This window comes from Thunnus maccoyii, chromosome 23 (assembly GCF_910596095.1).
Source record: "Thunnus maccoyii chromosome 23, fThuMac1.1, whole genome shotgun sequence".
In the NCBI taxonomy this organism is placed as follows: domain Eukaryota; kingdom Metazoa; phylum Chordata; class Actinopteri; order Scombriformes; family Scombridae; genus Thunnus; species Thunnus maccoyii.
In genome coordinates, this window is record NC_056555.1 from 7,138,480 (window position 1) to 7,165,013 (window position 26,534).

Sequence of the window (26,534 nt, forward strand, 5' to 3'; positions counted from 1 at the left end):
AGAGACATAATCAGGATTATCATGTTTGGAAATAAATACACACAGTTAATCTCCATCTACAGAAACCTTATAAAGATTTCCTTCTCGTCCCGCTTCTCCGCTCTGTGCCTTCACATTTGATGACAGACTGCATGGTTGGAGGCGCTGACACACTGATGACAGAGAGCTGCTCAGCCATGGCTACTCATTAACTGTGTGTGTGTGTGTGTGTGTGTGTGTGTGTGTGTGTGTGTGTGTGTGTGTGTGTGTGTGTGTTGGAGGGGGGGTTGGGGGGGATGCATGTGGTTTGTACATTAGTGCATTTGCTCCTGCTGTGCTATGGTAGTGGTGGTAGTTTTACTGCCCTGGAGGAAGTGGTGCAAGTTGCAAGTAATAGTGTTTAATCTTTGGCCTCGGGGGTTACAAGGGTCTGAGAGGAGACGACAGAGGAGGAGGGGTCTGTGTAAAGTTAGAGATGCTTATTTTAAGTCTTTTAAAGCACAGAAAAGCTGATATTTCTATCCTATATTCAATTTAAAGTACAATGTAAAGTACTATAAATATATTATCACTACTTCTTTCACAACTACAGCTTCTTCTATTACAGCAGCAGCGGTTCCCAAACTTTTTCTGTTAAGCAGCATCATTTGAAGCCAAAAATATTACACATAAATTTCAGATTAATAACAATAACATTATAAAGAACATGAACTGCATGTTTCTCATTCATTTCTATTGTGAGAATGAAAAATGCGTGTTAAACTTTGCCTAATAACGATTAAAAAAAGACACGAAGCTTACCTGCTATATTGTCAGTGAACTTGAGAGCTTGATAGACTTTGACTTATTGACGTAGACGCTGACGTGTTTGCCTGATGAAGACCACCGGTTTTTCCTTTCTTAAGTGTCAAAACTCTTTTTGCTGTCTGAATAAATCCTAATAAGCTGAATCCTGATTGCCTTCCAGCATTCAAATAGCCGTGTTACTTTATTGTTTCCAAATGAATAAGCCTCCCAGGTCTTTTTTTTCCCTGCAGACATTTAGACTTGTCAAAGCACAGGTGGAACTAATAACATTAACGAGGGCTCGGCTCCAGCAATTAATGCAGTGCAGCGCAGCGGTTATTCGTGTATTAGTGACAAAATGTCATCTGATGTGTGTTAACTTAAGTGTCACCGGACGTTTTTGACCCTGGTTATGTGCGCCTCCCTTGCAATGGCTCTGCACCCACAGTTTGAGATCCACTGACTAAAACTAATAATATATTCACAACTGAATACTTCTGTATGGTTGTGACATCTGCTCACAATATCTTGAAATCATTCCAGGTTGACAACCAATGTAATGTCAGAGCTTAAATGATTAGTCAAGTAGTTGATAAGGAAAATGTAATCAATTCATCGATAAATCAGCAGCACTGCTGATAATGAGTTCATTGTTTTAACAAATTTATAAAGTAAAAAAGTTCAACTATTTGCTGGTTGCAGCTTCTTAAATGTGGAGATTTGCTGCTTTGCTCTGTTTTATAGGATTGTAAATTCAATATCTTTTGGTTTGGACTGTTGGTTTTTAAGATTTTAAGACATTCTCAATGGTTCTGGGAAAATTTTATGGCATTTTTAACTCTTTTCTGCTTTTATAGACCAGACTATTAAAGGGGAACTCCTCCAATTTTACACACCAGTGTCTGTCTCAAAACTGGGGGTGTGGAGTGAGAAAGAAGTGAGCTTCCTAGACCTCTGTAGCTCACTCCTCAACTCTGCTTGAGCCTTACTGCTCGAGGCTACATTGGCCGCTATCGTAACATACCTGAATGTCCAACTGAACCATTGGCAGTCGAGTGTAATTGTGGGTAATGTAGGTGCCAGGTTTTTGACAAAGAAGAAGAATGCATGCAGGCGATATCTCTGGTTCTGCTGCATCGATTTTGTTCGTCTCTTTAAACTGCAACCTATCCATCATATTGAACAGACTAGACCTGATTTGTAATAAAGGGACAACTTCCATCTGATCTATCCAATATCATGTCTACTAACATGTGTTTCTGTGTAATTTAATGTATTTGTTGATTCGTCTTCTCCGTCAGACATCGTGCATGAGAACCTGAAGATGGGTTCAGACGGGGAGAGCGACCAGGCATCAGGAACGTCTTCGGACGAGGTTCAGTCTCCAACCGGCGTCTGTCTGAGGAACCGAGTCCACCGGCGAATCTCCATGGAGGTGAGACGCCCTCATATACACACACAAACATATGCACACACTTCACAACACCTACAAAAACCTCTTACAAGGCGAGTCTACATTCCACCCTTCACCCCCTCTCCTCTCCTACTGATCTGCTCTTCACCTCCTCCTCCTCCTCCTCCCCTCTCCATCTCGGCCTCATGGGAGATCTAAGTCGGGAGAAGGTTGGGAGGGGTCTTTGTCTCCTAATGGGCTCTCGGTGCCTGGGGTGTCATGATACTGATAGCAGCCCTGCTCCCTAAGGACCACAGCAGCGGAGAGACACAGCGTGATAATCTGTGTCATAACCACAGTGATGTTCTACATGTGGACCACCCCAGCCAACCAGACAGAGAGCATTCTGGGATAGGGGTCTCCTTTGTTCTTCTTGCAAGGATGCACATAATGAATTTCTGCCACACATTGGTATATTAGTTCTATTTAAATCAAAATTTCACTTTCTACCCTCTTCAAATAAAATGCAAACTAATCTTTGGCTTTTAATTATTTTTAGTGCTGCTGGAAATACGGCACAGTCATATTTTTACTTATTCTAACTAAAAGCTGTTCAGTTTTCAGCAACCAGAAGAAGCTTTTTAAATACTCACTGGGTTCAGGATGATGAATTGGCTTCAGTGGCCTTCAGGAAACAGTAGAAACAGTCACTTACACAAGCGCAGCAAATGAAATGCGAAGAGGACAAATGAGAAAAGTCCTCATGATCATCAGGGGATTCTTCCGCCTGCTCGTTTCTACTTTCACAGTGGTTTTTGTATGAGATATTTTTGCTCCAAGCCACCATTCATTTCCCATCCTTCTGTGGTATTATTTCACACCAGTGCTTATATAAGCTGAAAAAGGTGGCAAACCTCTGTTCCACTAATAAAATCACACTAAATTTTGGCTTTATGTGGGTTTACACTGCTTTGCATTCAGACGTGTCCTCAATAAATCATCTTCATCTTTATAAATGATTAACCTGAGGGGATGTTTCACGGATGATCGTCTCAGCCTGGACACTTCCTGCCCCCTGCTGGCAGAGGAGTGTGTATGACAGAACCCACCTTGACAACATCACTAAGTGCAGTTCAGTCTCATACACACACACACACACACACACACACACACACACACACACACCCTGACCTATTTTTCGCTCGTTTGGATTGTTTATCTCATTTGTAGGTGCAGGAAACAAGAGGAACTCAAGGATGTGGTGAAAATCAGTTGACCCGCTGCACACACACACACACACACACACACACACACACACAAGCATAAGTTACATGAGCATAGAGCTGCTCTTCTTGTGGTTTTTTTTGATGCTGCTGGAGGTTTTAATGAAACTCTTTTGTGTCAGAAAGGAAGTTAAGGGCACAGTATGTGCTCGCTTACTGACTCTTATTACCAAACATCAGCTTTCAATTTGTCACTCGTGCGATGCCTCCATGCTTCAAGGTTATCCACTTACAAACTGGAGAAGAATCTCAACACTGTCACACTTACAGTATACAAACATAAAATCATAAAACATAAATGGAAGTATTGATAGGCTGAAACATCCGTTGTACTTCTCAGTGGTAAAACAGTTTGGTTATTTTTACCTCATCAGCTGGTGTGATAATCTGGTGAACAATTTCAGATGCATAGTGTCAAACTGTTAACCAAGTGAACAATCCACTGGACATGGCTTGATATGTATATTAAAAATCCACACAGCTTTACAAATACATACACCCAGTGGGGTTGGGCGATGTCTGCAGAATTGGCACATGACCATGTCCACAGTGAAACATCGTGATGGACGTGATGAAACTTAGTGGACGATGGCGTCACCTATGGGCCCGACCCTATCACCCAGTGTAACAATGCAACAACTGTGCTGTCAGTTTTCTTCACTATGCACAGTGTAGTGTAAGCCCAGCGAATTATTTATAATTCTAAAACTTTAAATATGAAACTCAACATCACTTTAAAAGTACTTCACCTCACAGCGAGGGCTCCATTTCCATAATGGAACATTTTTGGTAGCAGCCAAAATGTGTCTGTAACAAGTATCAAAAATTGTACCAAAAGCACCAAAAGCTAGTGCCAATTTATATATTTTTTTAAATTTATATTCTTGTTTGCTATTTCTGTGATCAAATAACTGATTTAAAACATATTTTTCAGAAGTTATTATACATCTGCTTGTGTTTAGACATCATGAGACTTTTAGCATCTTATATAAAATGATAAAAGGGAAGCAAAACATATTCCTCAAAGAAAGTATTGGAAAACAGTAACGTTTTGGTGTCTGTACCAAAAGTCAGGTATGATTATGACAATAGTAAAGAGAAATGTCAAATGGTATTTAGCCTTATTCCCAGTTACGTGACAAAGATAACTCTTAATAAAAATAGAGGAAATGCTAAGAAGAAAAACGTGTTGGACACTGACATGAAAGAGTTTTGAGACAGCATTTTACATCAGACAGAAAGCTGTACAGAGTCACGTTATGTAATAATTCTCATCATCAAGATACGGAGCTTTTATTAGAAGTCTCAGGTGTGATAACTCTGGCAGCTCGTCCGAGCAGCGCTGTCATGAGCTAGGGTAAGATCAGAGAGGATGGTATTTTCGGAGAGGCTAAACTTAAAAGCACGTATGATAACTTTAACTGTGCGAAACACAGACGTGACGTCTTCTCGCGTTGTATTTTTACTCCACTCGCACTTGTTTTTCTCACATCAATCAGCGTTTTGTCAGATGTGGACTTATTCTGATCTCAGAATAGATAACATCAGTCATCTACTGTAAGATATGAGCCCAGTAACATCGCTGAATACAGACTGAGAATATGATCTGTAAACATCAATAAACATGGCCATAGGTGGGGGTTTTTTTTGTATTCTGGCTGTTTGCCAGTTTCACAATTACAATCTGATTTCTGCTCATGTTTTGACGTTCAGCCGCTGTCACGCTTCGGCTCTTATTTTTACCCTCCATAAGATGGTGAACGACCTGATCTCAGTCTTCTCTCTCTGGGAGTAGGAGGAGATGAGAGGGAGTTATTTCAGACACTGTGTGTGTGTGTGTGTGTGTGTGTGTGTGTGTGTGTGTGTGTGTGTTTGTCTGTCTCTGTATGTCTATGTATGTATGTGTGTGTGTGGGTGGATGGACTCAGTAGCCTACATTGTCTTTGCTGCTTGCTGCTGAAACGTGCCTCACACTATAGAGACACAGGGGAAGTAGCGGTATATTATTTTCTCAAGTGCTCAAGGCTCATGTGGTTAACTTAACAACATATGCTGAAGTTTAAATATGCGTATCAAGAATTGAATCTTGCTATCGACCTTTTTTGGCTCTTAAAACAAATCTGTACCCTGTTTTGAGGGTAAAATTTGTCACCTGGAAATTAAAACTTCCAATCTGAAATATCTTTAAAAACATCACCACAAGAATGTCAAAACCCAAACTAAACTTAAAGCACTATCTAAACATTTTGTGTCTGTATGTTTTTGTGTGTTTTAGGACCTCAACAAGCGCTTATCGCTGCCCGCCGACATCCGAATTCCCGACGGCTACCTGGAGAAGCTGCAGCTCAGCAGCCCGCCCTTCGACCAGCCGCTCAGCCGCCGCTCCCGCCGAGCCTCACTGGTAAGTGTGTGTGTGTGTGTGTGTGTCTGTGCCTCTGTGTGTGCTATCTTTATTGCTTTGCAGACTCCCTCTGTGCCAGTTACCATGGCAACTGGCCCGGTGTGAGCCTAGGATGTATTAATCTGGACTCACAAGCACTCACCTCTTGCCTTTAGCCAATCAAATTAGATCATAACACTCAGCTGTTATGTGATGATTTGCAGCTTTGTTGCAGATTATCACTGACAAGAAGATTTATGTATATCAAAAGCTCGCCAACAATGACACCAAAGCCAAATAAAGTCATTGAATCCAAAGTATTAGTGGACCTGCAACCTAACTAATGCTTAATTCTAACTTTTTCCTCTGTTTTCCTCAGTCGGAGATCGGTTTCGGGAAGTTGGAGACATACATAAAGCTCGACAAGCTGGGAGAGGTGAGAAAGGCCTGAAATTCCATCTGACTCACCCGCAATGAAAGAAATATGTGTTGTTGACACCTCAACTTGTGTTGAGTCAGTAATATTGAACCAACATTGTGTGTCGCATTCAGGGAACCTACGCCACAGTATTTAAAGGACGCAGTAAGCTGACAGACAACCTGGTGGCGTTGAAGGAGATCCGGCTGGAGCACGAAGAGGGAGCGCCGTGCACCGCCATCAGAGAAGGTAAGCCGTCATTTTACACTTTTCACCAACAGAACCAGGTTTTATCAGTATGTTGTCCCCTTTTTAGTCCACTGTCCAAAGGATCAGTTCACCAAAATAACCAAAGACACATATTTTGCCAATAAACTCATGTGATATCAAACCATGCAGGTAGTTTTGCTTTTACTCATCAAGATTTAGAGATAGGTATCCGCTTTTGAGACTTTGGCTGCAATCCCAACACACTGCAGGTGTCTCATTAAAAGGTGTGAAATGTATTTTTCTGTCTGCCTGTGTCTGTCTCTGTAGTGTCGTTACTGAAGGACCTCAAACACGCCAACATCGTGACGTTACACGACATTGTCCACACCGACAAGAGCCTCACGCTTGTGTTTGAATACCTGGTAAGAGTCTGCTGTTCATACACACGTACGCCGCAATAAAAGGTATTCTCACATCACTTTGGACAACTACCGCATATAAAGGTGAACCCGTCACATCGGATCAGAGGCCAAGTTGTGTTGTTCAATGATATCAGGTTATCAGCTTTTACCATTTAGGAGAAAGTCATTGTTTTACAAATTCGGGAACAGCATGGGAGCAAATGTTTTCACAAGATAAAAGCACTGGAAAGTGATCTAGAGTGACGTCAAAAACAGGAAGGGAATGTAGGAAACGATCAGAATCATGCTGAAATTATCCTTAACGTAGATATGAGGGAACATTTGATGCATCAGTTGGAGGTGAGAAACAGCAGAGCTTATTAAGATAAAGAGACAAGGAGGAGAATCATAAAACTGTGTCATTGTTCCTACTTCCTGTCTGATGGATCGTCTCTTCCTGTAGGATAAGGATCTGAAGCAGTACATGGATGACTGTGGAAACATCATGAGCATGCACAATGTGAAGGTGACACTCTAACTATTACTGATGATCTCTGCTCTCTTTACCTTGTTATTTCAGTTTTGCACACCCTACTTAACCCCATGTGCTTGTTTTTTTTTGCTCTTTTCTGTTAAATATGATGTCATTGATATGAAATGAGATCGCTCAGTATTTTGCCAGGAGCAAATCTCAGCAACTTTATGTTACTGGCTCAGATTCTAATAACATGACATATTTTTCCAGGTCTTCCTGTTCCAGATTTTGCGAGGGCTGTCGTATTGTCACAAGAGGAAAGTTCTCCACAGGGACCTGAAGCCCCAGAACCTCCTCATCAATGAGAGAGGAGAGCTCAAACTGGCTGATTTTGGTAAAAGGAACCTTTATGGCTGTGGAGAGAAGAGGAGCAGGAGTATTTCTGTCATCCTTGCATCCTTTTTTATGAAAAAGCATCAGGTAATTTCCAGCTGTGCTCTGTTCAGAATCCTAATGTGTCTTTATGTGTTTGGTGGGTTTCCAGGTCTCGCGAGAGCCAAGTCTGTCCCAACTAAAACCTATTCAAACGAGGTGGTGACTCTGTGGTACCGGCCTCCTGATGTTCTTCTGGGTTCTTCAGAGTATTCAACACAAATCGACATGTGGTACGAGCCTCACAATAATACTACTAATACTTCTTTAATCAACACTACTGCTTAGTACAGACATGATTAGTCCATCAGTCAGTGAGTCCAACTAAAAATAATACATACAAATTTTGATTATCAGCAAAACAATCTGTTCTGGAGCTTTTGATCGTAGTGCACCATCTTCTTCAGCACATGAAGTTCTCATGGAATTGTAAATGTTCAACTTCTCACCTTAAACATTGAGATTGAAAATCAAACCCGACTGATGAATCAGCTAGATCAAAATAAAGGCCAATATTAGCTCATTGCATATACTGTATATCAGTATTGTGTTTATGTCAGTTGATAAATGACAGGAAATGTAAGTACAGAAATGCAAAAGATTCCTTTTGAAAGAGTGTTTGTTTACCAAAGAATAGTGACAGTAGTAAAAAGAGAATACAGAGTAGTTTTTCAACTGTAAAATGTAAGAACATGTACACAGTACAATGTACATTACAGTACATTTCTTGGTCACAACTGTTAAAAACACTAATTTAGGGGAGCCTCATCAGAAATGTTATGTAATGGGTTGTGTGACCTTATATACAGTTTGTAAAAGAAACTCACAAGGTGATAATCAATGAATGTAAATCTATCAAGTAAAAAATACACAACATTTATGTGCTACAGCCTCTGACATTTGAGGATTAACTACTTATCTGTTTCATATCGTATCAACAGTATATGATATATAAGAATAGTACCTAGTGATGGACATTTGTGTTTATTTTTGACTTTTTCTAGACATCTTATAGACTAAGCAGTTAATATAATGATCTTTTTTTTTAAATATCAAATGGAAAAGTGAGCATTAGCTTCAGCTGTACAGCCATTAATGGTTACTCCTGCTGCTGCTCATGTAAATATTGTGTGTTTGTGTGTGTCTGCAGGGGCGTTGGCTGTATATTCTATGAGATGGCTGCAGGTCGGCCGCTGTTCCCCGGCTCCACAGTGGAGGACGAGCTCCACCTCATCTTCAGGTTACTGGGTGAGTGACTCCAATCAGGCCAATAACACATGTGTGAAAACCCGTTTAACCCTGTTTAACACGTCGACATGTGCTGATTGGCTGTGACTATGTGACTCCAGGCACACCGACGGAGGAGAACTGGCCGGGAATCTCCTCCATCGAAGAGTTCAAATCCTACAACTTCCCCAAATATAAACCACAGCCGTTCATCAACCACGCTCCCAGGTACTGTGAACCGTGTGTGTGTGGCCCTGCACGCTCTGATGTGTACATATAAGTTTTATGCACACAAATCTATTTTTTTCTCTGTTTCTTTGCATGTATGCAGCAATGGTATGCATCTGTGTGTGTGTGTGTGTGTGTGTGTGTGTGTGTGTGTGTGTGTGTGTGTGTGTGTGTGTGTGTGTGTGTGTGTGTGTGTGTGTGTGTGTGTGTGTGTGTGTGATGGCGTGTGTTTACCATGGGCAGGAAATCCTGCTGAACATTTCAGAGATGACTGTCCTCTTCCTTCCTTCCTATGAGCCACCACATTCCCATCAGGCCGCTGACTGTAAACCATTGCTCTTCCTTTTGTCTCCTCTAGGCTGGACGGCGAAGGCATCGAGCTGCTGTTGTCTTTCCTCAGAGTGAGTGATTACTTCCCTAATACTACCCAGAATGCACTTCTTTCATTTATATAGCTTATTTTGCATCTGCTGTTTTTATTTTCTCTTCTTTTTTTTTTTCTTTTTTTGTTACACATTACACTTGTATGAAAAATTGCAAATGTGTTCCTTATTAATGAGAAGAATCATACTGATACAGTCATTTACTTGGAATTATGCACTTTTCATTGTGATACCACTTTCTAATAAGGCCCTGTGAAACACTAGTGCTTTATAAATCAGTTTTAAGCCATTAATAAAAACAACTTTTGTGCTGCAACGTTTGTGAAAAATCCCCTCTGGCTCCTGTTTATCATTTCTGTTGGGTAATAATGTGGTTGCAAATATTAAAAAATGCTCAACAAAACAATCATAAGTTCATAATCACAGTCACATAGAGATTGCAGTTGTAAATGTTTAGTGCTCAGAGGTTGGAGCTGTCTAACAGTGTCATGTTGGAGGAGGATACACACCAGCCAGAGAGACTTTATACTACCTGAAACATTCTTATTAATGTCTGAGCCATAAACTATTAGTCAATGACTCATTAACTACTAATAAAGCAAGTAGGTACAACTTAAGAGACTTTTATAAAGTGAATATTTATACATTGATTTATTTTTCCTGAAGCTCACAATTTTTAATACATGTTCATTAATACAATTCACTAAATCATCAGTTACAATATATTAATATTATTATATCAGAGGATTAGTCTGCTCATATTCTATATTCTTCTTATTGTGAACAAATCCCATAAAAAGACCATTGAGTAGCTGACGTAGCTTATTCCTCTGTAACATAGAGCTCCATTTTTGTCCAAAAACTGTTTAAAACACATCAGTGAGCCACACCGTTGCACTGACATGTTCCTACATTATGATGAACACACACGCTGTAGTTTATTTTGACTCAATCTTTGGGAACTTTTTCTTTTCTCTCTTGAGCTTTTATGCTCTTTTTATTAGACATTTTTAATAAACATGCTAACATTCTAATCATTTGATGCTCTATGATTGCTACCTGGAAATTGTCAGCTCAACATTGTAACAATAATAATGATAGTAATTATATGTTTCTTCCTGTAATTATTAAAAATGTGAGAAATGAAAAGCTAAAGCGTCCTGCCACTGCTGCTCTGACGTTAGTACCGGTTGCAGACAGCAGGGGGCATAATACTATCACCACCGTAACCCTTACTGGGAGTGCAGACAAGGACAATACAGAATATCACAGGATGTTTGATTTTTCCTGTTTCTGCCTCCACAGTACGAATCCAAGAAGAGGATCTCAGCCGAGGAGGCGATGAAACAGTCCTACTTCAGGCAGCTCGGGATGAGAGTTCATACACTGCCTGAAAGTGAGCGAGAACACACACACACACACACACACACACACACACACACACACACAGCTGAATAAAACTGACATCTCTGAGCTTTCGTGGGAGGTTTGTAGCTTTCTATGCCTTGATGTCTTGCTGCAGACTGAAGCTCTCCTCTGTGTTGCAGGTGTATCAATATTCACATTAAAGGAGGTGCAGCTGCAGAGAGACCCCGGCTACAGGAACTCATCGTACCCAGAGTCAGGTGGGCGGTGAACACACGCAGACGCTTCAGCACTTGTTAGATCATGAAAATGACTTGAATCAGACAGCAGGAAGTATGAGGTTGATAGAGGGTTTTAATGTAATGATTTATAAATGATATCATAAAGCAGAGGTCATTATTTGTATTGTATTTTCCTTCCAGGTAACGGCAAGATCAACAGGAGGCAGAGCATGCTCTTCTAGTGTTTGATGAAGAAGACGGTCCACTGCCCAACTTCATCATCACTCCCCACCCCGACCAACGTCTCTCGCATGAGCCCATCTACCCTCGGAGTGACCCCCACTTTACCTACACACACACACACACACACATACTCATTAACACGCACACACACACCCCTCTGAGCGAGTGACTCTGGGTTTGAATCTATTTGGAGACTGTGTTTTATTTATTTGGGTGTGGGAGGGAGGGGTAGAATTTTTTGCTGCTAAACTACTACTGTCTGTATTTAACACACCATGTGTGTGTGTGTGTGTGTGTGTGTGCGTGCGTGTGTGTACATTACGTGAACTCGAGACGCCACGCACAGTTGACCAGTCAGTAAGGTGACTTCTGTTTTTCTTCTGACTACAATTCTCCGGCTTCGTTTGAGTTAGAATCCCACTGATGTTGATGTCAACGCTGTGACCCAAGTTGTTGTTCTTGTTGTCGTGCTTGGAGACCGAACGCTTCAGTTCCTTCAGATTTTTTTTTTTTTATAAATATGTATATCTATATATACATATATATTCGGAATTTATGTTTTGTTTTTCTTCGAGCTTCCGTGACTGAACTCTACGACATTTCCAGGTTTAGAGGGACTGGGAGGATAAACAGTCTTTCTTTGGGGAGAAAACGGTTTCTCTGGATTCCCTCTGGTCATTTTACTGAAACATTTCAGATGGACACTTCTTCTAGAAGCCCCGCTGCCGTCGGGGTGGGGGGGGGCTGTCCAATCAAACTAGAAGAACATGAAACTTTCAGTTCTTTTCTGTTCCATTCTGGCATAGCAACGGGACCAAAACTGAGGAGGGGGGGGGGAGGCAAACGAGCGGGAAGCACAGAAGAAGCTGAACAGGAAGTCATGTGACGTCCCACAGGAAGCCAGCAAGCCTTCCCTAAAACCCCTCTCACAACTGCCAGGACTTCACTGCTTTAAAAAAAAAAAGAAATGCAAGCTACACTTTCTCGCTCTGTGTGCATTTGGAGATCTCACTGCAGTAACTCTGTTTTTTAACTTGCACTTCAGTGTGTTTTTTTTTGTTTGTTTTTTTTGGAATCAGGGACCCCAGCCTCGACATGGCTGAGTTTACCCAACAGTATTAAGATGTATTCTCTGTGTCTGTGACCTTTGACCTCTCCTTGTGAAACAACAGTGTCATTGTGGCATGTTTTTCAGAAAGGGGGGTGGGACAGTGGGGGTCGGGGGTTGGGGAGGGGGATCGGTGGAGGTGGTGCAGTGTCCGTCTCTGCCCTTCAAAGGTGTTCAAAGGCAGAATTTCCACTTGGCGTTGGACCACTGCTCTCTCAAGCGTTTGTACACAAGAAGAAGAAGAAGAAAAAAAAAAAAGATTTCAAATTGAAATTTTAGATTTAACTGCCCGCTGTGTTGTTTGCAACTGACAGTGATGCTACAGATGAAGCCGGTTGAGAAGTCTCACTTTTAACTGCATGTTTACTGAAGCAAATGGATGATCTCCTCAAATCACTTAAACACTTGTAACATGTCTACTGGTGTGCATTCCTGGTGTGATTTAGTGTCAATGTGTGTTTTTCTTATTCCTGCAGACAACTTGACAAAAGTAGATGTATGAAGATATTTGCAGCAGCTACTTAACAACATAAAGTGTTTTATTAATCTAAAATATTAACAGTTCGTGTCATATTTGAATTTATTATTATGTTGCTCCAACATTCAACAGTCATACAGGGAGAAATCAATCATTGAAGAGGCAGAAAGACCAATTCGTACACTCACAGTAGCACAAAAAGACTGAGTGTAAAGTGTAAAGATCTCCACTCAATGACACCAGGAATGCATCACAGGTTGAACATGTAAGAATTTGACAAGATCTGAGAGGTTTTTTCCTGTTACTGCAGCTCTTTTACAAAGTCTTTCTGAAAAATTCAAGTAACAAAGATTTATCTGGTTACTGTTTGGCTGAGAAAGACTAGAGTTCTCAGTTTCAACACACTGATTGGGTAAAATATGAAAGAAAAGTGCGGTTAGCACTACTTATACTTGACACACGCATTAATAACAGAGACCATTAAGTTTATAGACTTTAACTTGATCATTGTTTGCAGCAAATAGTGTAATAATCCTTTAAACGTACTGTATTTCTCATCATTAGTTGTAATTAAAAACTTGAACAGAATGTTTCCTGTCAAAGTGGATCAAACTATTTTTCAATTAAAGCTCAATACAAACTATCACAACAGAATTAACACTGTAAAACTGTTTACATTTCAAATAATGTCACAAGTATTGTGTTCACAGGAAAAAAGTCATTATATTAATGGTAGTTATCCTGTATTACATTGACCCATTGCCCTATGATTTGTCCCTAGGTAGCTTTAAAATGAGGCAAGTTTTTTCCCTCCCCTCCTAATGTATTTCACACATTCTCTATCAGCTTGTGTGGATGGTTCACTGAAACTTAATCACACAAGCGCTGTAGAGATGTAGGATTGTCTCACTATTTACTGCAAACCATGTTTATTTTATTTTATTTTATTTTTTACATGAACAGCAGTAACATGCATGAAAGGAGATTTCTACAACAGCTAAATATTTATCATTGTAAAACTGTACTTTTTCAAAAGTATGAATGACCTGAATTTATGTGAACATGTCTGAACGCGTATGTGTGTGTGCGTGTGCCTGATGCATGGAAGGCCTGCTGTGTTGTGAACTCGACCTCTCTGAAACACTGAGCTGCCGGTGAACAGTTGGTGTGTGACTCTTTTTACTGGAACTATTTATTTCTCATAACCATCGAAAGTAAATTTAATCTGTTTCATAAACAGTGTGTGCTGCAGTCATTCTTTCACCGGGAATGTGTTTGTATTGCCAACTAAAATGAATGTAGTAATTCTAAAATGTCTTGTTTTCAAGTAGCGCCACAGAAATCATAGGAAACTACAACTACAAACTACAGAAGTCCTTGTAGTGTATATATAGTGATTCTGAGTTAGAGTATACAGTGTGATGCTTACACACACTAAGAGAACATGGTAATAGCATTCAATGCTCATTTTATTCCAAAAAACAGTAACATTTCTCTCAACGAAACAGCAAAACACAAGCAAATCATTGAGAATACACTTCCATTAATTTCTCTATAAAAATAACCTGGAGTCGTTTTACAAAAAAAGAAGAAAAAAAAAAGCTTTTGTGCAATTTTGACCTGGAATGTCTATTGAAACCTGGTTTAAAGCTTAATAAGTTTACTTACATTATACAAGGCACAGCTGGTACAAGGCTACAGTGCATTTTTGAAAAAGCATGAAACTATACAGGTGGAAAAAAAAAAAAAGTTCACAGCGTCAAGTACAATTGTTGAAGCATTACAGAAGACTTCCAGAGCGTTTTGGCGCTCCGGCTAGCAGGTGCTCTGCCAGGAGTCAGTGAGGGAATTATCTCATGAGGCCACACATCCCACTCAAACAATCCAGATTTGGACAAATTTATATCAGGTTATCATGAAAATGATCCTGAGAGACTTGCCATGTCATTTTAATCTCATGTCATGTTTTTTCACGACAGATTGGTTTCAGGTTAATAAATGAGACAGCAGTCAATTGAATATTTTGATAAACCAAAATTGTGCACATTAGGAGTCATGGCCCGGGAAAATTAGTGCAGAAAAAAATATAGTCACACTTTACTTGTTATATGTCATGTCAAGGTTACTTTACTGCCCTGTGAAGCCTGTAGCATCAAATTATCCAGCTATGGTCCCATTTTAAAGGGGCACTCACAAGATTTAGCATTGCACTTTCATTAAGTATTCACAAGAGAAAGCCTTGACCATTCAGTGGTCAAAACTGATGCATCAGACACTGAGATTTCCTGACTTTTAGTTCCATGTATGACTCAAGCTCCAAAAACGCTGAATCCTACATTTCCCATAATGCAACTAAGTAACGTCATTCGTTAAACCGTCCTCGCCTGGTAAACGCCCATGTCTTTCAAACTCCGCCCTCAAGGCTATCTGTTAAATTTAAATTCTCATGCCAAATTTGAGATAACCCCAGGGTTATTTTCTTATACTTAAAAACAAGACTACATAACTTTAGCTGAACAGCTGCCACATTAGATAATGATAAATGCTAAGACCTATTTTGACAGTAGCACAAGTGGAGAACAGTCACAAAGTCAGTGAACTAACTTAGTAGTGTCAGTCTCACAGCAGTATCTAATTAAAGTTTGCTAACATTAGTACGCTACCGGTCATACCAGACCAAGAACCACTGTAACATCAACACCTGTAAGTGTTTTGAATTTAGTAAAAGAAAGAATTTAGTACAAGAAAGTTTCCCATTCGCTTGTGAAAAGCAAAATGTGTCACAACCTGCAATGTTTTAACCTAGTGAATATTTAGCCTTTGCAAAATGTTCACCTTTTATTGTTTCTCTCATTTTTCTTTAATTAAAGAAGCTGTGGTGGAGTCCACAGGTGAAGTGTCTGCCATTCTATATTAAACTTGTAAAGCTGTCTGGCTAAGTGAGGTCTCATCATTTCTGACATAGATTTCCCCAGGTCTCTTTTGTTTGTCTGAGAGGTGTGGGTATTGAGATTAGTCAGGGCACGGGGGAAAATAGCAATAACATTCATAAAATTGCACCCAGTCTGTATCACTGAGATTTGCACCAAGTGGAATGAGATGAGAAATGAAATGAGATGAAAAAAGTAATGAGTGGTTTGATCATCACTCAGTGTTTCCCGCTGGTGATATGATGGAGATTCCTATCAGAGGGATCTTCAAGAGCCTCTACTGCTGAAAGAACTTAATCAATCTTTTTTTTCCTTTTTAACCGGGTCAATTTACAAGACACAAATCTTACATCCATGGATTCATCTTTCTTTTCCATCTTAGTTTAGGTTTAAACTTTTAGTGTGCCATGATAGTCTAAATGTTTGTCACAGAGGCTTTTACTCCCTGAATAGAAGAAATCACCAAACACAAATGTGAAGAACACGGGAAATGATATCAGCTGAACTGTAGTAAACAGAATGAAATGTCAAATGCAAATACTCTTCTTGGAGAGCAAAGCTTCAGAGTGAAGCTCCTGTTTCTTCATATTATAAATGTAAAGGAACAGGTTTCAGATCAAAGTGTTATTGGGCTCAGTCCCATTCCCTGTGTGGTCCATCAACAGAGTTTAAGGCTGATTGGCTTAGTCCTTATCTGGCCTATTTCAGTCTGGTTTGGCCCAGGTCGTTCTTAGGGCTCCAGGTGTTATCAGGACTAGTGGGAGCTTGAGGAGAGCAGCAAAGGAGAAGGAGCGTCCACATTGGGCAAAGGCACTGGGATGTGTCCATTCAGCAAGGTGGGGAACTGCAGGGAGACATTACAGTTAGTGGTAGAAATCACCCAGCTAAGACTCATACAAACATACATTTCTCAGAGAAATTTGGGATTTTTCCAAATCAGGGTCATGAAGACTTGGCGAGTTGGCTTGGTGACTGAGTAATATTTCTGGTAATCTTCCTTTGTGCTATTTTTGTGGGTAAATCCTGTAAGATGTGTCATATTTCATTCTTTATTCAACCCATGTTTTGCAACATTTTTCTATGTTCTTTATTTGTACATATGATAAAAGACAAGAAAAGAAAAGAAATATACAAGAACAAAAAGGCACAGGTGGGATGAAAAAAAACCCTGATGGCTTGTAAAAAGAACCCACCCAACACTGAAAGTGAAGACAGCTGGATATGCTTGCCTAATGTCTTCTTACAGTCTTACTAATATTTTGCCCCCCTCACGTATGCAAAGGAGTGAACAAAAATATTATGAACACCATTCAATATAATGCTCTCCAGTACACCACCACCACCCATTACAACCTCAAATAAATAAATATAAAGTAGAATTATCACCTTTCTGACAGTACAAAAACTGGAAATGTATAAGCTTCATAAATGTAGAATTTATAGCAGAGCTGTTGTACTGGATTGCATTAGATTGCACAGGTGTACCTAATAAAGTGGCCGGTTAGTTGTATGTGCTTGCCCATACTATATTGTCATAAGAAATAAAAGGATAAATACTAGAATAATATAGATCCTGAAAGTTTTTGACAAAATATGTCTTACTCTCCATAAAATACCAATATTTTGGGACTGTTTTCACATAGGGGCTTTAAAGAGAATTAAGTTTGTTTTTGTGTTTGTTTGTTTTTTTTTTGTGGTGGCATACAAAAAACATAGAGTATATTGGTTTATTGAGAAGTGATAAATCAATATTGAGTCATATATATTAGTCACACAACCAATACATCACTAGCGATGTCAGATCAATGATGTTAACCATAATGTTAAGGTTAGCTAATGCTTTCTCAGAAGCACTTGTGCAATAAGATGAGGAAAGGTGAGGTGACATCACATCATGTCTTTGTAGTCTGACTGCTGGTGTATCATGGGAGGAAAAAGTGTTCTTGTTTATGTTACATTGTGAGGACTTTAAAAATGTACCTGTACTCTGGGGACCAAAGAGCTGGTCATTACAAGATAAATGGTTTATTTTGGGTTTTGTGTGTGTGTGTTTGTGGGAGGGGCTCCTGACCAACCAGCCCTCCCTCTTTCCCCTCACCAACAGGAAGTCGCCCCCTCTTCTTGTCCACACCAGAGCGGAAACATCTGTAGCTTATTTTGAAACCCGGGCACACGGTGAAATCGCACATATACGAACATCACACACACAACTGAGTGAAAAAATAATAAAAAATTGGGGAGGTAAATCTGTGGTGTGAAATGACTATAAAGACCCTGTAGTTATGAGGGAGGGAGCTGATGTAAATGGAGATAGTTTACAGGCAGATTCAGATTTATCATCACCACCAAAGTAGGCCACTGTTTTCTCTGTGAGGCTGATACGCTGATACATGACAGAGCGAATGGACAGCTGTCTGCTGCGCTTACACAGCACTGTCCAAACGGAAACCATTAGAGCTTTTTTAGAACACACTTATATATACAAAGTAGAAGTTTATAGTTTATAGCACTGATCCTTGTTTTAATGTGACCAAGTAGCCATATGTTGAGATTAAAACTCTACATTGTTTCCATTAAAAAATAAGTATTTGGTTCTATTTTGGCCATTGTGCTTTATTATAATCTGCATACTACGCCTAAATACTTGCTTTTTGACTTGCTAGTTACATCTCAAAGACTTGGACCAAAAGACTTAAAAACTGCTCTGGAAAGGTGTAACAGAAGAGTTAAGGCATCAGTATGCTTCAGACGAAGTGCTTGCTGGATTGTCAAACAGCATCTGAAACCTCCTCCGCACACACGTTTCTGATGTTTTTCAGGGTCTGTATTCAACAATTTTTGTAACTTTCCAAAACTGACATGCTCTTTTTTTTTATTCTTCACACAACTACTTCCGGCACTTTGTATGACACCATTACTGCTTTGGAGGAAAATTTGTCCGAAAGTTTTATCCTTATTTGAACACTTTTCACCTTTAGATGTATTTGGACAACAATTCATATGACCTAGTGTGTTTCAAGCGTACCCTGGCGGAGACTTTTTTAGTGACAGTTATACCAAATGTTTGCGTGTGGTACCTGGAAGAGGGGGGTGTGGCTCTGCAGTTGGGCGGGGCTGAGGGGTCCCACTGGACTCAGGTTGGACCAGAAGTGGATGTTGGAAAGCAGAGGACTGGGAGTGAGCAACAGACCAGACGGAGTCTGCATAAACAAAACCCAAAATGAAATGTCAGAGGATAAATACACCAAGATGAAACACTAGTGTTTATTTTGGCAATAAGTCCGGGGAGCCATTCATAGTCTGCGGTGAAATTGTCATGTGATTCAGTCTCAGCCAGATGGTGTGTTGTTTCAGTCAAGAGCTCAAAGCCAAGTCTGCCCTCTAGTGAACTTGCATCTACCAGACAGACTGACTCTCATTAGGTCAGGAAACTCCACTTATACATATTTCATGACATCTATTTTCTTCCCTCTGCTGTATCTTTATATTAAACTTAAAAAAATAGTTTTTCCTCTCTTCTGTCATGAGAACATAAGGCTCTTTTCCACCAGGAACCATTTTTTGAGCTTCTTTCAGCAATGCTTAACTGAATGGTATATGTTTAGTTTTGCTTGGCATGGAAATCTTTAAAAACGTTTTCTTGAGGCATACTGATGGACTACTATAGGGCTTGGGGTGCTAACCATGTGCCATGGCCACTGGCTCGTGTCCATCTGGGGGTCTTTGTTACATGTCATCTGCCATCTCTCTACCCCTCATTTCCTGTCATCTACCATTAGCTCTCTAATAAAGTAATAGAATTTAAACTTGGTGATGAAAAACTGGCTTATGATTTGTTTCCATGGACCAGGAAGTCACGTTCAGCTCTACTAAGCTCCTACTTCCTCAAGACCAGTTTATGGCGTTATTGTTTGTGTTAGTGGTTTTTTGGCTGGTTGGCCACCAGATTAAGCTCACAGCTTCATTAGCAAAATACCAAAAAGCCCAACAACCACTAAAAACTGGTTTCAGGTGGACTTTTCAACAGGGATAGTTGCAGGGGCTAACCCTGAAACCAAAATCGGAACCACATCTGTCCTGTAGAAAAATGGGGCAAAACTCTAAAAGTTCTGCATTTTGGAAAATTCTTGAGTTGGATAAGTGGCTGTAAATACTTCACCTTACAGCTGAGGTGCTCCATGCAAACACTTTATCATACCAAGTGTTGAGTGATGTTTAAGCATACACAAATATTTTCCGTCAGCAGACGCAGCACCGTATGATTGCTCAGTCTGGATAAGAGCGTCGGCTGAATGCCTCAGTGTAGTCAGACTGTCCTGGTTTGGTCAGTGTGTTGTTGCCAGTGAATCAGGAGCTTCAGGAACATATGGCTTCACTTATGAACCTCCTCCCTCCCTCGCCTCCTCCCCTCTTTCCGCTCACCTCTTTCCATCTCCTCCCTGTCTACAAGTTTAACTTTCTTGGTCCACAGACTCCTCCTTCTTCTCAGTCTTTTTCTCCTATTCTGCCCCTTACTCTTCTTCTCTTTCCTCACCTAAAACCTACTGTATTTACAGAGGGACAATGCATGTGAAATTGCATTAATACATGTGTTATGTGTCAGGTTGTACCTGTGCAGTGAGGAAGGCAGGAGTCAGGGACCCTGACGGCAGTGCCGGGCTGTTGAGGGCAATGGAAACAAGGTCACTTCCTGTCAGGAGGAGGGAGGGAGCGGCGATTTCTAGACCTTTAGGTTTCCTGGTTTTTGAAGGCGCACTATTGGCTAATCCTCTCCTTTCTGGAGTGGTTGTACTCTGTGACCTCTCTCTTTCCCTCTGACCTGACGACAGGTTTAGAGGTTGAGCGCTCTGCTCTGAGTCATCAGTCTCTGCCCCAGGACCCCGTCCCCTCCACAGCGTGTGGGCGGGGCTTTGTGGCGGGGAGGAGGAACAAGAGGAAGAGCGGGCCTGCCGAGGAGATGGCCTGGAGGAATACGAGGTCTCAGTGGAGGATGGGGGTGGAGTGGAGGGGAGGGAGGAGTGGCCACGGTTGGTTATGAATCGGATGACAGAGGAGCTGTCGTCATGGCGATCGGATCTGGGCTCCGTCTTGATCGGCCGATGAGGGTCTAAGGAGTGATGCAGGGAGCTGACGGTGAAAGAGGAGTACATGCCGGAGTGGAGGTACTGGTTTCTCCCACCTCCACCCTCGTCTTCAGCCTCAGCCTCTGATGTCGGACCTCCACTTTCCTCGCTACTCCGTCCTGACTCCACCACTGCAGGGTCCATCTTCAGAATCTCAGGGAATGACACAAACTTGTAGACGAACTTCTGGCCGATGACCTTCTTGATGATGTTCTACAGAGGAAACAAGAATTGATTTTCCTACTTCACACCAATTTACTTAAATTTTCTTTAGATTTTTAGCATTTTATTGCAATCGTCCTGAAGGTGTATGTGTTGCGTACCTTGTCGTAGTAATAGCGCAGCGCTCTGCTCAGCTTGTCATAGTTCATGTTGGTCTTGTTCTTGCGCAGCCCCCACAGCTTTGCCACCTCCTCTGACTTGAGCAGCTTGAACTCACCATCGTTGGACGTCCAGCATATGAGATGTTTGTGGCTGTGGTCGAGCAGCAGCTGCAGCAGGAACTGCCAGAGTGTGATGGAGCTCTCCATGATGGGATGACACCAGAGACACAGGTGATCTGCAGAGGTCAGAGAGAATGAAGACTTAATAAAACCAATTCAGCCGCCATACACAAAGTCATTTGAACATCAATTTTGTGGAAAGGAGACCATTACAGAGATAGTCAACCTCTAATTGCTTCTGCTCTCACAGTCAAATTTGGAGGGAAACTGGGTGAATTGGTTTATGACACGACTCAGCAGGAGAGCACTGTTCCTCCAGAAGAAACTGAGTTTCTGGTGAGAACTGATGGTGGAAGAAAAGAAATGTTTAACATGTTCATCCTCTTTAAGGAGGGAGATCACAAAGAATTGTGGTTGATTTGAAGTATATACAGTATGGTTCTCATTTGGAGAAAAATAGCTTTAAAGCGGCAGTTGTTATGGCTAACATGTTAGCAAACGATTGCCGATTTACATACCGAGCAGACATGGAGCATTTGTTTAGAGTCATGTTTCTGTCTGTCTGGTTGGTGCTGGGCAAATAGCACACAGTGGGCTTTTAGAGCTTTTTCCTGAAAACAGCTGCTGGAAGTTGGGGTAAGTAGGGTTGTGAGACTAAAGCAACAGAGTTCAGTCCATAAAACCAAAACAATGAGCTAAAAGACGCTAAAATGCTCCATAGAGCTGAGGGGAACTGCAGAGTTGGGTGATAATCCTCTGTTGGGTTGGTTTGTCAGTACAAGAGACACCTTTTGCATTACACATAGCCATTTGATCCATTGTAAAATGATGCAATTGTTTCTGTCTAGGAAACTGTTGTAGGAGAATATATAAGTGAAAGATCATATAAAGTGAAAGAAATAATGTTTTATTTATTCAAAATAATAAATAAATCATTTCAGACATTCTCATACTGTTAAGGGACTCAGACACCAAGGGAGACAAGAAGGAAGGAAGACAGAAGGAGGCTAGGTTGGCGGAAAGGAGGAGCAACAGTTAACGTCAACACAAATGTGCATGGTGATCTTTCCTCTGATGCAAACTGCACTGAAAGCCACAAGCACGTCAGCGGTGACCATGCCCCCACAACCCCCACAAATTTATATCTCACACACATAAACACATACTCTTTTGTCTCATGGATTCGCAGACCTTGGCTGCCCTCCAAAACAAGACAGTAGTAGTAGTAAATAAAAGCTTGAGTGAAGCCACCATTGATGCTCATGGTTACTTCACCCCCTTAGTCCATTTAAATATTATAATAAACAGGTTTTACATACAGACGAGTGACAAACTGAGTGAATTAGTGGCTTGCATTGGAGTAGTATGTGCTGGCCCAATAGTAATAGTTCCTTCAATTAACTCATCTGTATATATATTATGGTTACTTTTTTTTGTTTTTTTGCCTGCTAACAGTCAAGATTTTTTTTTTTGCAGAGCTGATTATACTTTTCAGAATCTAATTTAGGCCACTTTAGTTTGTGTTACTTCAGATTTACGGTATGTTTCCATAGTGTCTCTCTTCTGTGACATAGAAAAAGAGTGGGAGAGGGCCGAACGTTGGTTGGTTACCATGGTGATAAAGCAGGATGTGGCCAGTGACCTTGTGCCAAGACAAGCACGGGCCTGACTGACGTGTTTACCTGGAAACCACCGACTGTCTGTGAGCGTCTGCCTGTCTGTCTCCCTTGCTTTTCCTCTTTCTCTCGAATAAATTCAACTCTGTGGCGCCTTATTGGCAGGAAGTATAAAACTACTTACTGCCAGACCAAAAACAACAAATGACTGTTTATGACGAGATTCAATTTGCAACCATGACAATATGACAGTTGAGGCTTTGCAGCTGCATCAGAAATCCCCATGGCAACCACATTTGCCTCCAACGTGGAGAAACATCGGAGGCGAGGACCTCCAACATCACCACCAGAAGTGATGGTTAGTTTACCTACTTCAGTAACAACAACATGTGGTTCAGAATAATCACCCTCTAATTCAATAAAAAACTTTCTTTCTTTTTTTCTTTCTTTCTTTCTGTCTTTTTTCTTTCTTTCTTTCTTTCTGTCTTTTTTCTTTCTTTCTGTCTTTTTTCTTTCTTTCTTTCTTTCTTTCTTTCTTTCTTTCTTTCTTTCTTTCGTTCTTGCCTAAAAAGAAACCCTCCAGCAAAGAGGGGAAAGTGCATCTGGTGCACACAATGCCCCACCACCATGAAAGCACAAACACACACACACATGCATATCCACTCTTCCTTTTTCCTGCATGGGTGTGTGTGTGTGTGTTAAGTGATGGAAGAACTGCGGTGCTGTCTGTCTGTCTAAACCAGGACTTCCTGTCATTCAGCATGAGGGGCGTCTTTCCCCGGAGTAAGACCTTCCCTCTGTGGACGGTAGGACTTCCTGTCACAGTGAACCACACACACATGTGCATGCACAGAGAAATGCAAACACACACAGTGTATGCGTCCTTATTCGTATGAAGATTTGTTATTGTTAATCCTACGGATGCAGAAACTGTCTTTGTCACACACACACACACACACACACACACACACACACACACACACACACACACACACACCCACACACGCACCCACGCGCGCGCGCACACACACACACACAAAAATCCCCAACAACATATGGAGAATGCATCTATGTCTTGATGTCAGACTCTTTTTGATCTATGTTGTCTCGGTGACGTCAGGACTGCAGAGAAACAAAGCAGCAGGAAATGTTGATTTATGGATTTTCAGAATGAACGCAGTCCTGTGCGCTGAACCTGTGTCAAAGCCTGTCAACTCCCCCTCTCCATGCATGAGTGTAAGTTTACAAACTATTATGCGACCCATACACAACTCACTCCTTCTCTATAGGTGAATGTATCAGATACACGCTCTCAACACATCAAACTAAAAAGCTGCATAAGACTTTTCATCCATTTACGCTGGGCTAGTTATTTCTTATTTTTGGAAGTATGTGTGTGTATGTATGGGGAAGGAGGGGGGCTTCTGTTGGAACTCAAATGGTTCTTTGTTTTGCACCAGTGACTCATTTTCAAGATGTTGTCTGCTGCCAGCTTCAATCCGGAAGCGCATGGCAATTAGTCTGCGAGGTCCAGACAAACCAGAAAGTCTACTACTAGATTTTAAAGGAGCCACGGCTGATTTTTTCCACAGCAGCTGGTACACTAACCTCTTTTTCTTGTCTATTTATTTCCAAATGAAGCCCAACCAAATTGAGGAAACTTTACGCGTATGTCTGTGCCAAATCGGAGAGTGTCTAATGTATAGCTTGAACACCATTTGCGCACAGCTTTAACGCTTTTTACGCACAGGTTTAACACTTTACGCGCGGCTTTAATGTAGTTTTCAAGTTGACAATGGATATCTGGACCTGATCAGGTTTCAGCAAATACAACAAAACCTAATACAAGTTCTCTTTTTTCCTCTCTGTTACGCACGGGTGCGCATACATAACTCCAGAAAGTTATAGATAGAAGGAAACATGCGCCTACCCAGCTGTGGACGGCCGCTGCTCTTCTGTCCGTCTGCCCGTGCGTTATGTGTGTGTTTGTGTCTTAAAGTGGGGTGTGTGTGTTGTGTTGGGGCTCCATGCTGCTGCGCTGCTGCTGCTGCTGTCTGAAAGCGGATCCGCAGCTTTTCTCTCTCCTGCCTCAGAGCAGGAAGTCGGGACGCGCAGACGGAGAACCGGCGCACTTCCTCTGGCGCAGTAGGCTATTCCCGTCTGTGTAAGCACACACACACACACACACACACACACACACACACACACACACACACACACACACACACACACACACATACACAAAATCTCTATTTCCCATAAACACACCTCCTCCCTTTACCTCTCCCCCGCGCGCGCGCACACACACAGACCACAGACCTTTACTCTCTCTCTCTCTCTCTCTCTCTCTCTCTCTCTCTCTCTCTCACACACACACACACACACACACACACACACACACACACACACACACTCAGACAAATAGTGTAATTCCGACTACACTCAGCGCTGAGCCAACTGACATCTGACGTCATGCACCCTCTTCCTGCTCACCGGGAGGGGTTCCTGTTCCTATACACACACACACACACACGCACACACACACACACACACACACACACACACACACACACACACACGCTCTCTCTCTCTCTCACACACGCACGCACACCCACCCACATACACACCCACACACACACCCACACACACACCCACACACTAACGCACACACAAGGTCAAGTTCTGTAACTTAAAAATGTTGCACAACCTTTGATTTCGGTAAATGCGGCAGCCAGGAAAATGCACAGATCTGTTTTCGTTTAATTAATTCAATAACATTAAATTAATTGAATAAAACTGTATATATATAGCCTACAGGTAGGGCTATATGTCGCCTTGTGCTTAGTTCGATTAGCTATTTATCAGTTCTTGTTCTGTGTGTATTTCATTGATTTTTTCCCTTCTCTGGCTCTTACAGCCTATTAAGGAGTCTCCAAAGTCCCATAATACAATAGCCTATTTATTTATGCGCAAACATATTAGACCCATTCTGTTCATCTTGAGGATCATGTGAGCATAAGATTATAAGACTAATATAGGCTGTGCGCACAAGACTGATCCTGCACACAAGATATGAACTTGTGCAAGCCAGATAATAACTTGCGGCCACACCATGCGACCTTATCTTGTGCGAACAAGATGGTGAATATTGATGATGAATATGTTTTACGAACATGTTTTTTTTTATCTTATCTTATTATATTGACTACTTATGTTTTAAGCTACTCTCTCAGGATTTTGGGAGCTCTGTAGACTCCTCGTGCTGGATTTAGGTACTTATGTTCTTATAACACTCAAAACGTGTAATTGGCTGCAAGATTTTTTTTAAAAATGCATCAGCTAGAAATACCTCGTGCAGTTGATTTAATATTCTAGTTTTAATCAGTGGAGAACAGCAGACCGCACGAAAGGA

General features: G+C 41.2%; 2 protein-coding genes across 5 annotated transcripts in view; one reads left to right on the top strand and one right to left on the bottom strand.

Annotated features, from left to right (window-relative positions):
• Nucleotides 1–12,439, top strand: part of cdk17 (cyclin-dependent kinase 17) — a 39,891-nt gene extending 27,452 nt beyond the window's left edge. For all 4 annotated transcript variants that reach the window (XM_042403850.1, XM_042403853.1, XM_042403852.1 and 1 more), the window contains 14 exons: nucleotides 2,067–2,200; nucleotides 5,717–5,842; nucleotides 6,201–6,257; nucleotides 6,374–6,488; nucleotides 6,777–6,871; nucleotides 7,314–7,376; nucleotides 7,596–7,719; nucleotides 7,870–7,990; nucleotides 8,908–9,005; nucleotides 9,107–9,212; nucleotides 9,571–9,613; nucleotides 10,901–10,991; nucleotides 11,143–11,220; nucleotides 11,383–12,439. In XM_042403850.1, the coding sequence (XP_042259784.1) occupies nucleotides 2,067–2,200; nucleotides 5,717–5,842; nucleotides 6,201–6,257; nucleotides 6,374–6,488; nucleotides 6,777–6,871; nucleotides 7,314–7,376; nucleotides 7,596–7,719; nucleotides 7,870–7,990; nucleotides 8,908–9,005; nucleotides 9,107–9,212; nucleotides 9,571–9,613; nucleotides 10,901–10,991; nucleotides 11,143–11,220; nucleotides 11,383–11,423 (1,292 nt within the window). In that variant the 3' untranslated portion in view covers nucleotides 11,424–12,439. The remainder of the gene's footprint in view (nucleotides 1–2,066; nucleotides 2,201–5,716; nucleotides 5,843–6,200; nucleotides 6,258–6,373; nucleotides 6,489–6,776; nucleotides 6,872–7,313; nucleotides 7,377–7,595; nucleotides 7,720–7,869; nucleotides 7,991–8,907; nucleotides 9,006–9,106; nucleotides 9,213–9,570; nucleotides 9,614–10,900; nucleotides 10,992–11,142; nucleotides 11,221–11,382) is intronic.
• Nucleotides 12,440–14,461: 2,022 nt separating this feature from the next.
• On the bottom strand, nucleotides 14,462–25,386 carry elk3 (ETS transcription factor ELK3). The gene is made up of 5 exons (XM_042403915.1): nucleotides 25,053–25,386; nucleotides 21,387–21,622; nucleotides 20,551–21,276; nucleotides 19,018–19,140; nucleotides 14,462–16,784 (listed from the first exon to the last, which is right to left on the bottom strand). Exons 2-5 carry the CDS (start codon nucleotides 21,591–21,593, stop codon nucleotides 16,695–16,697), a joined length of 1,146 nt encoding a protein of 381 aa, XP_042259849.1. The 5' UTR covers nucleotides 21,594–21,622; nucleotides 25,053–25,386; the 3' UTR covers nucleotides 14,462–16,694.
• Between the last annotated feature and the right edge of the window lie 1,148 nt (nucleotides 25,387–26,534).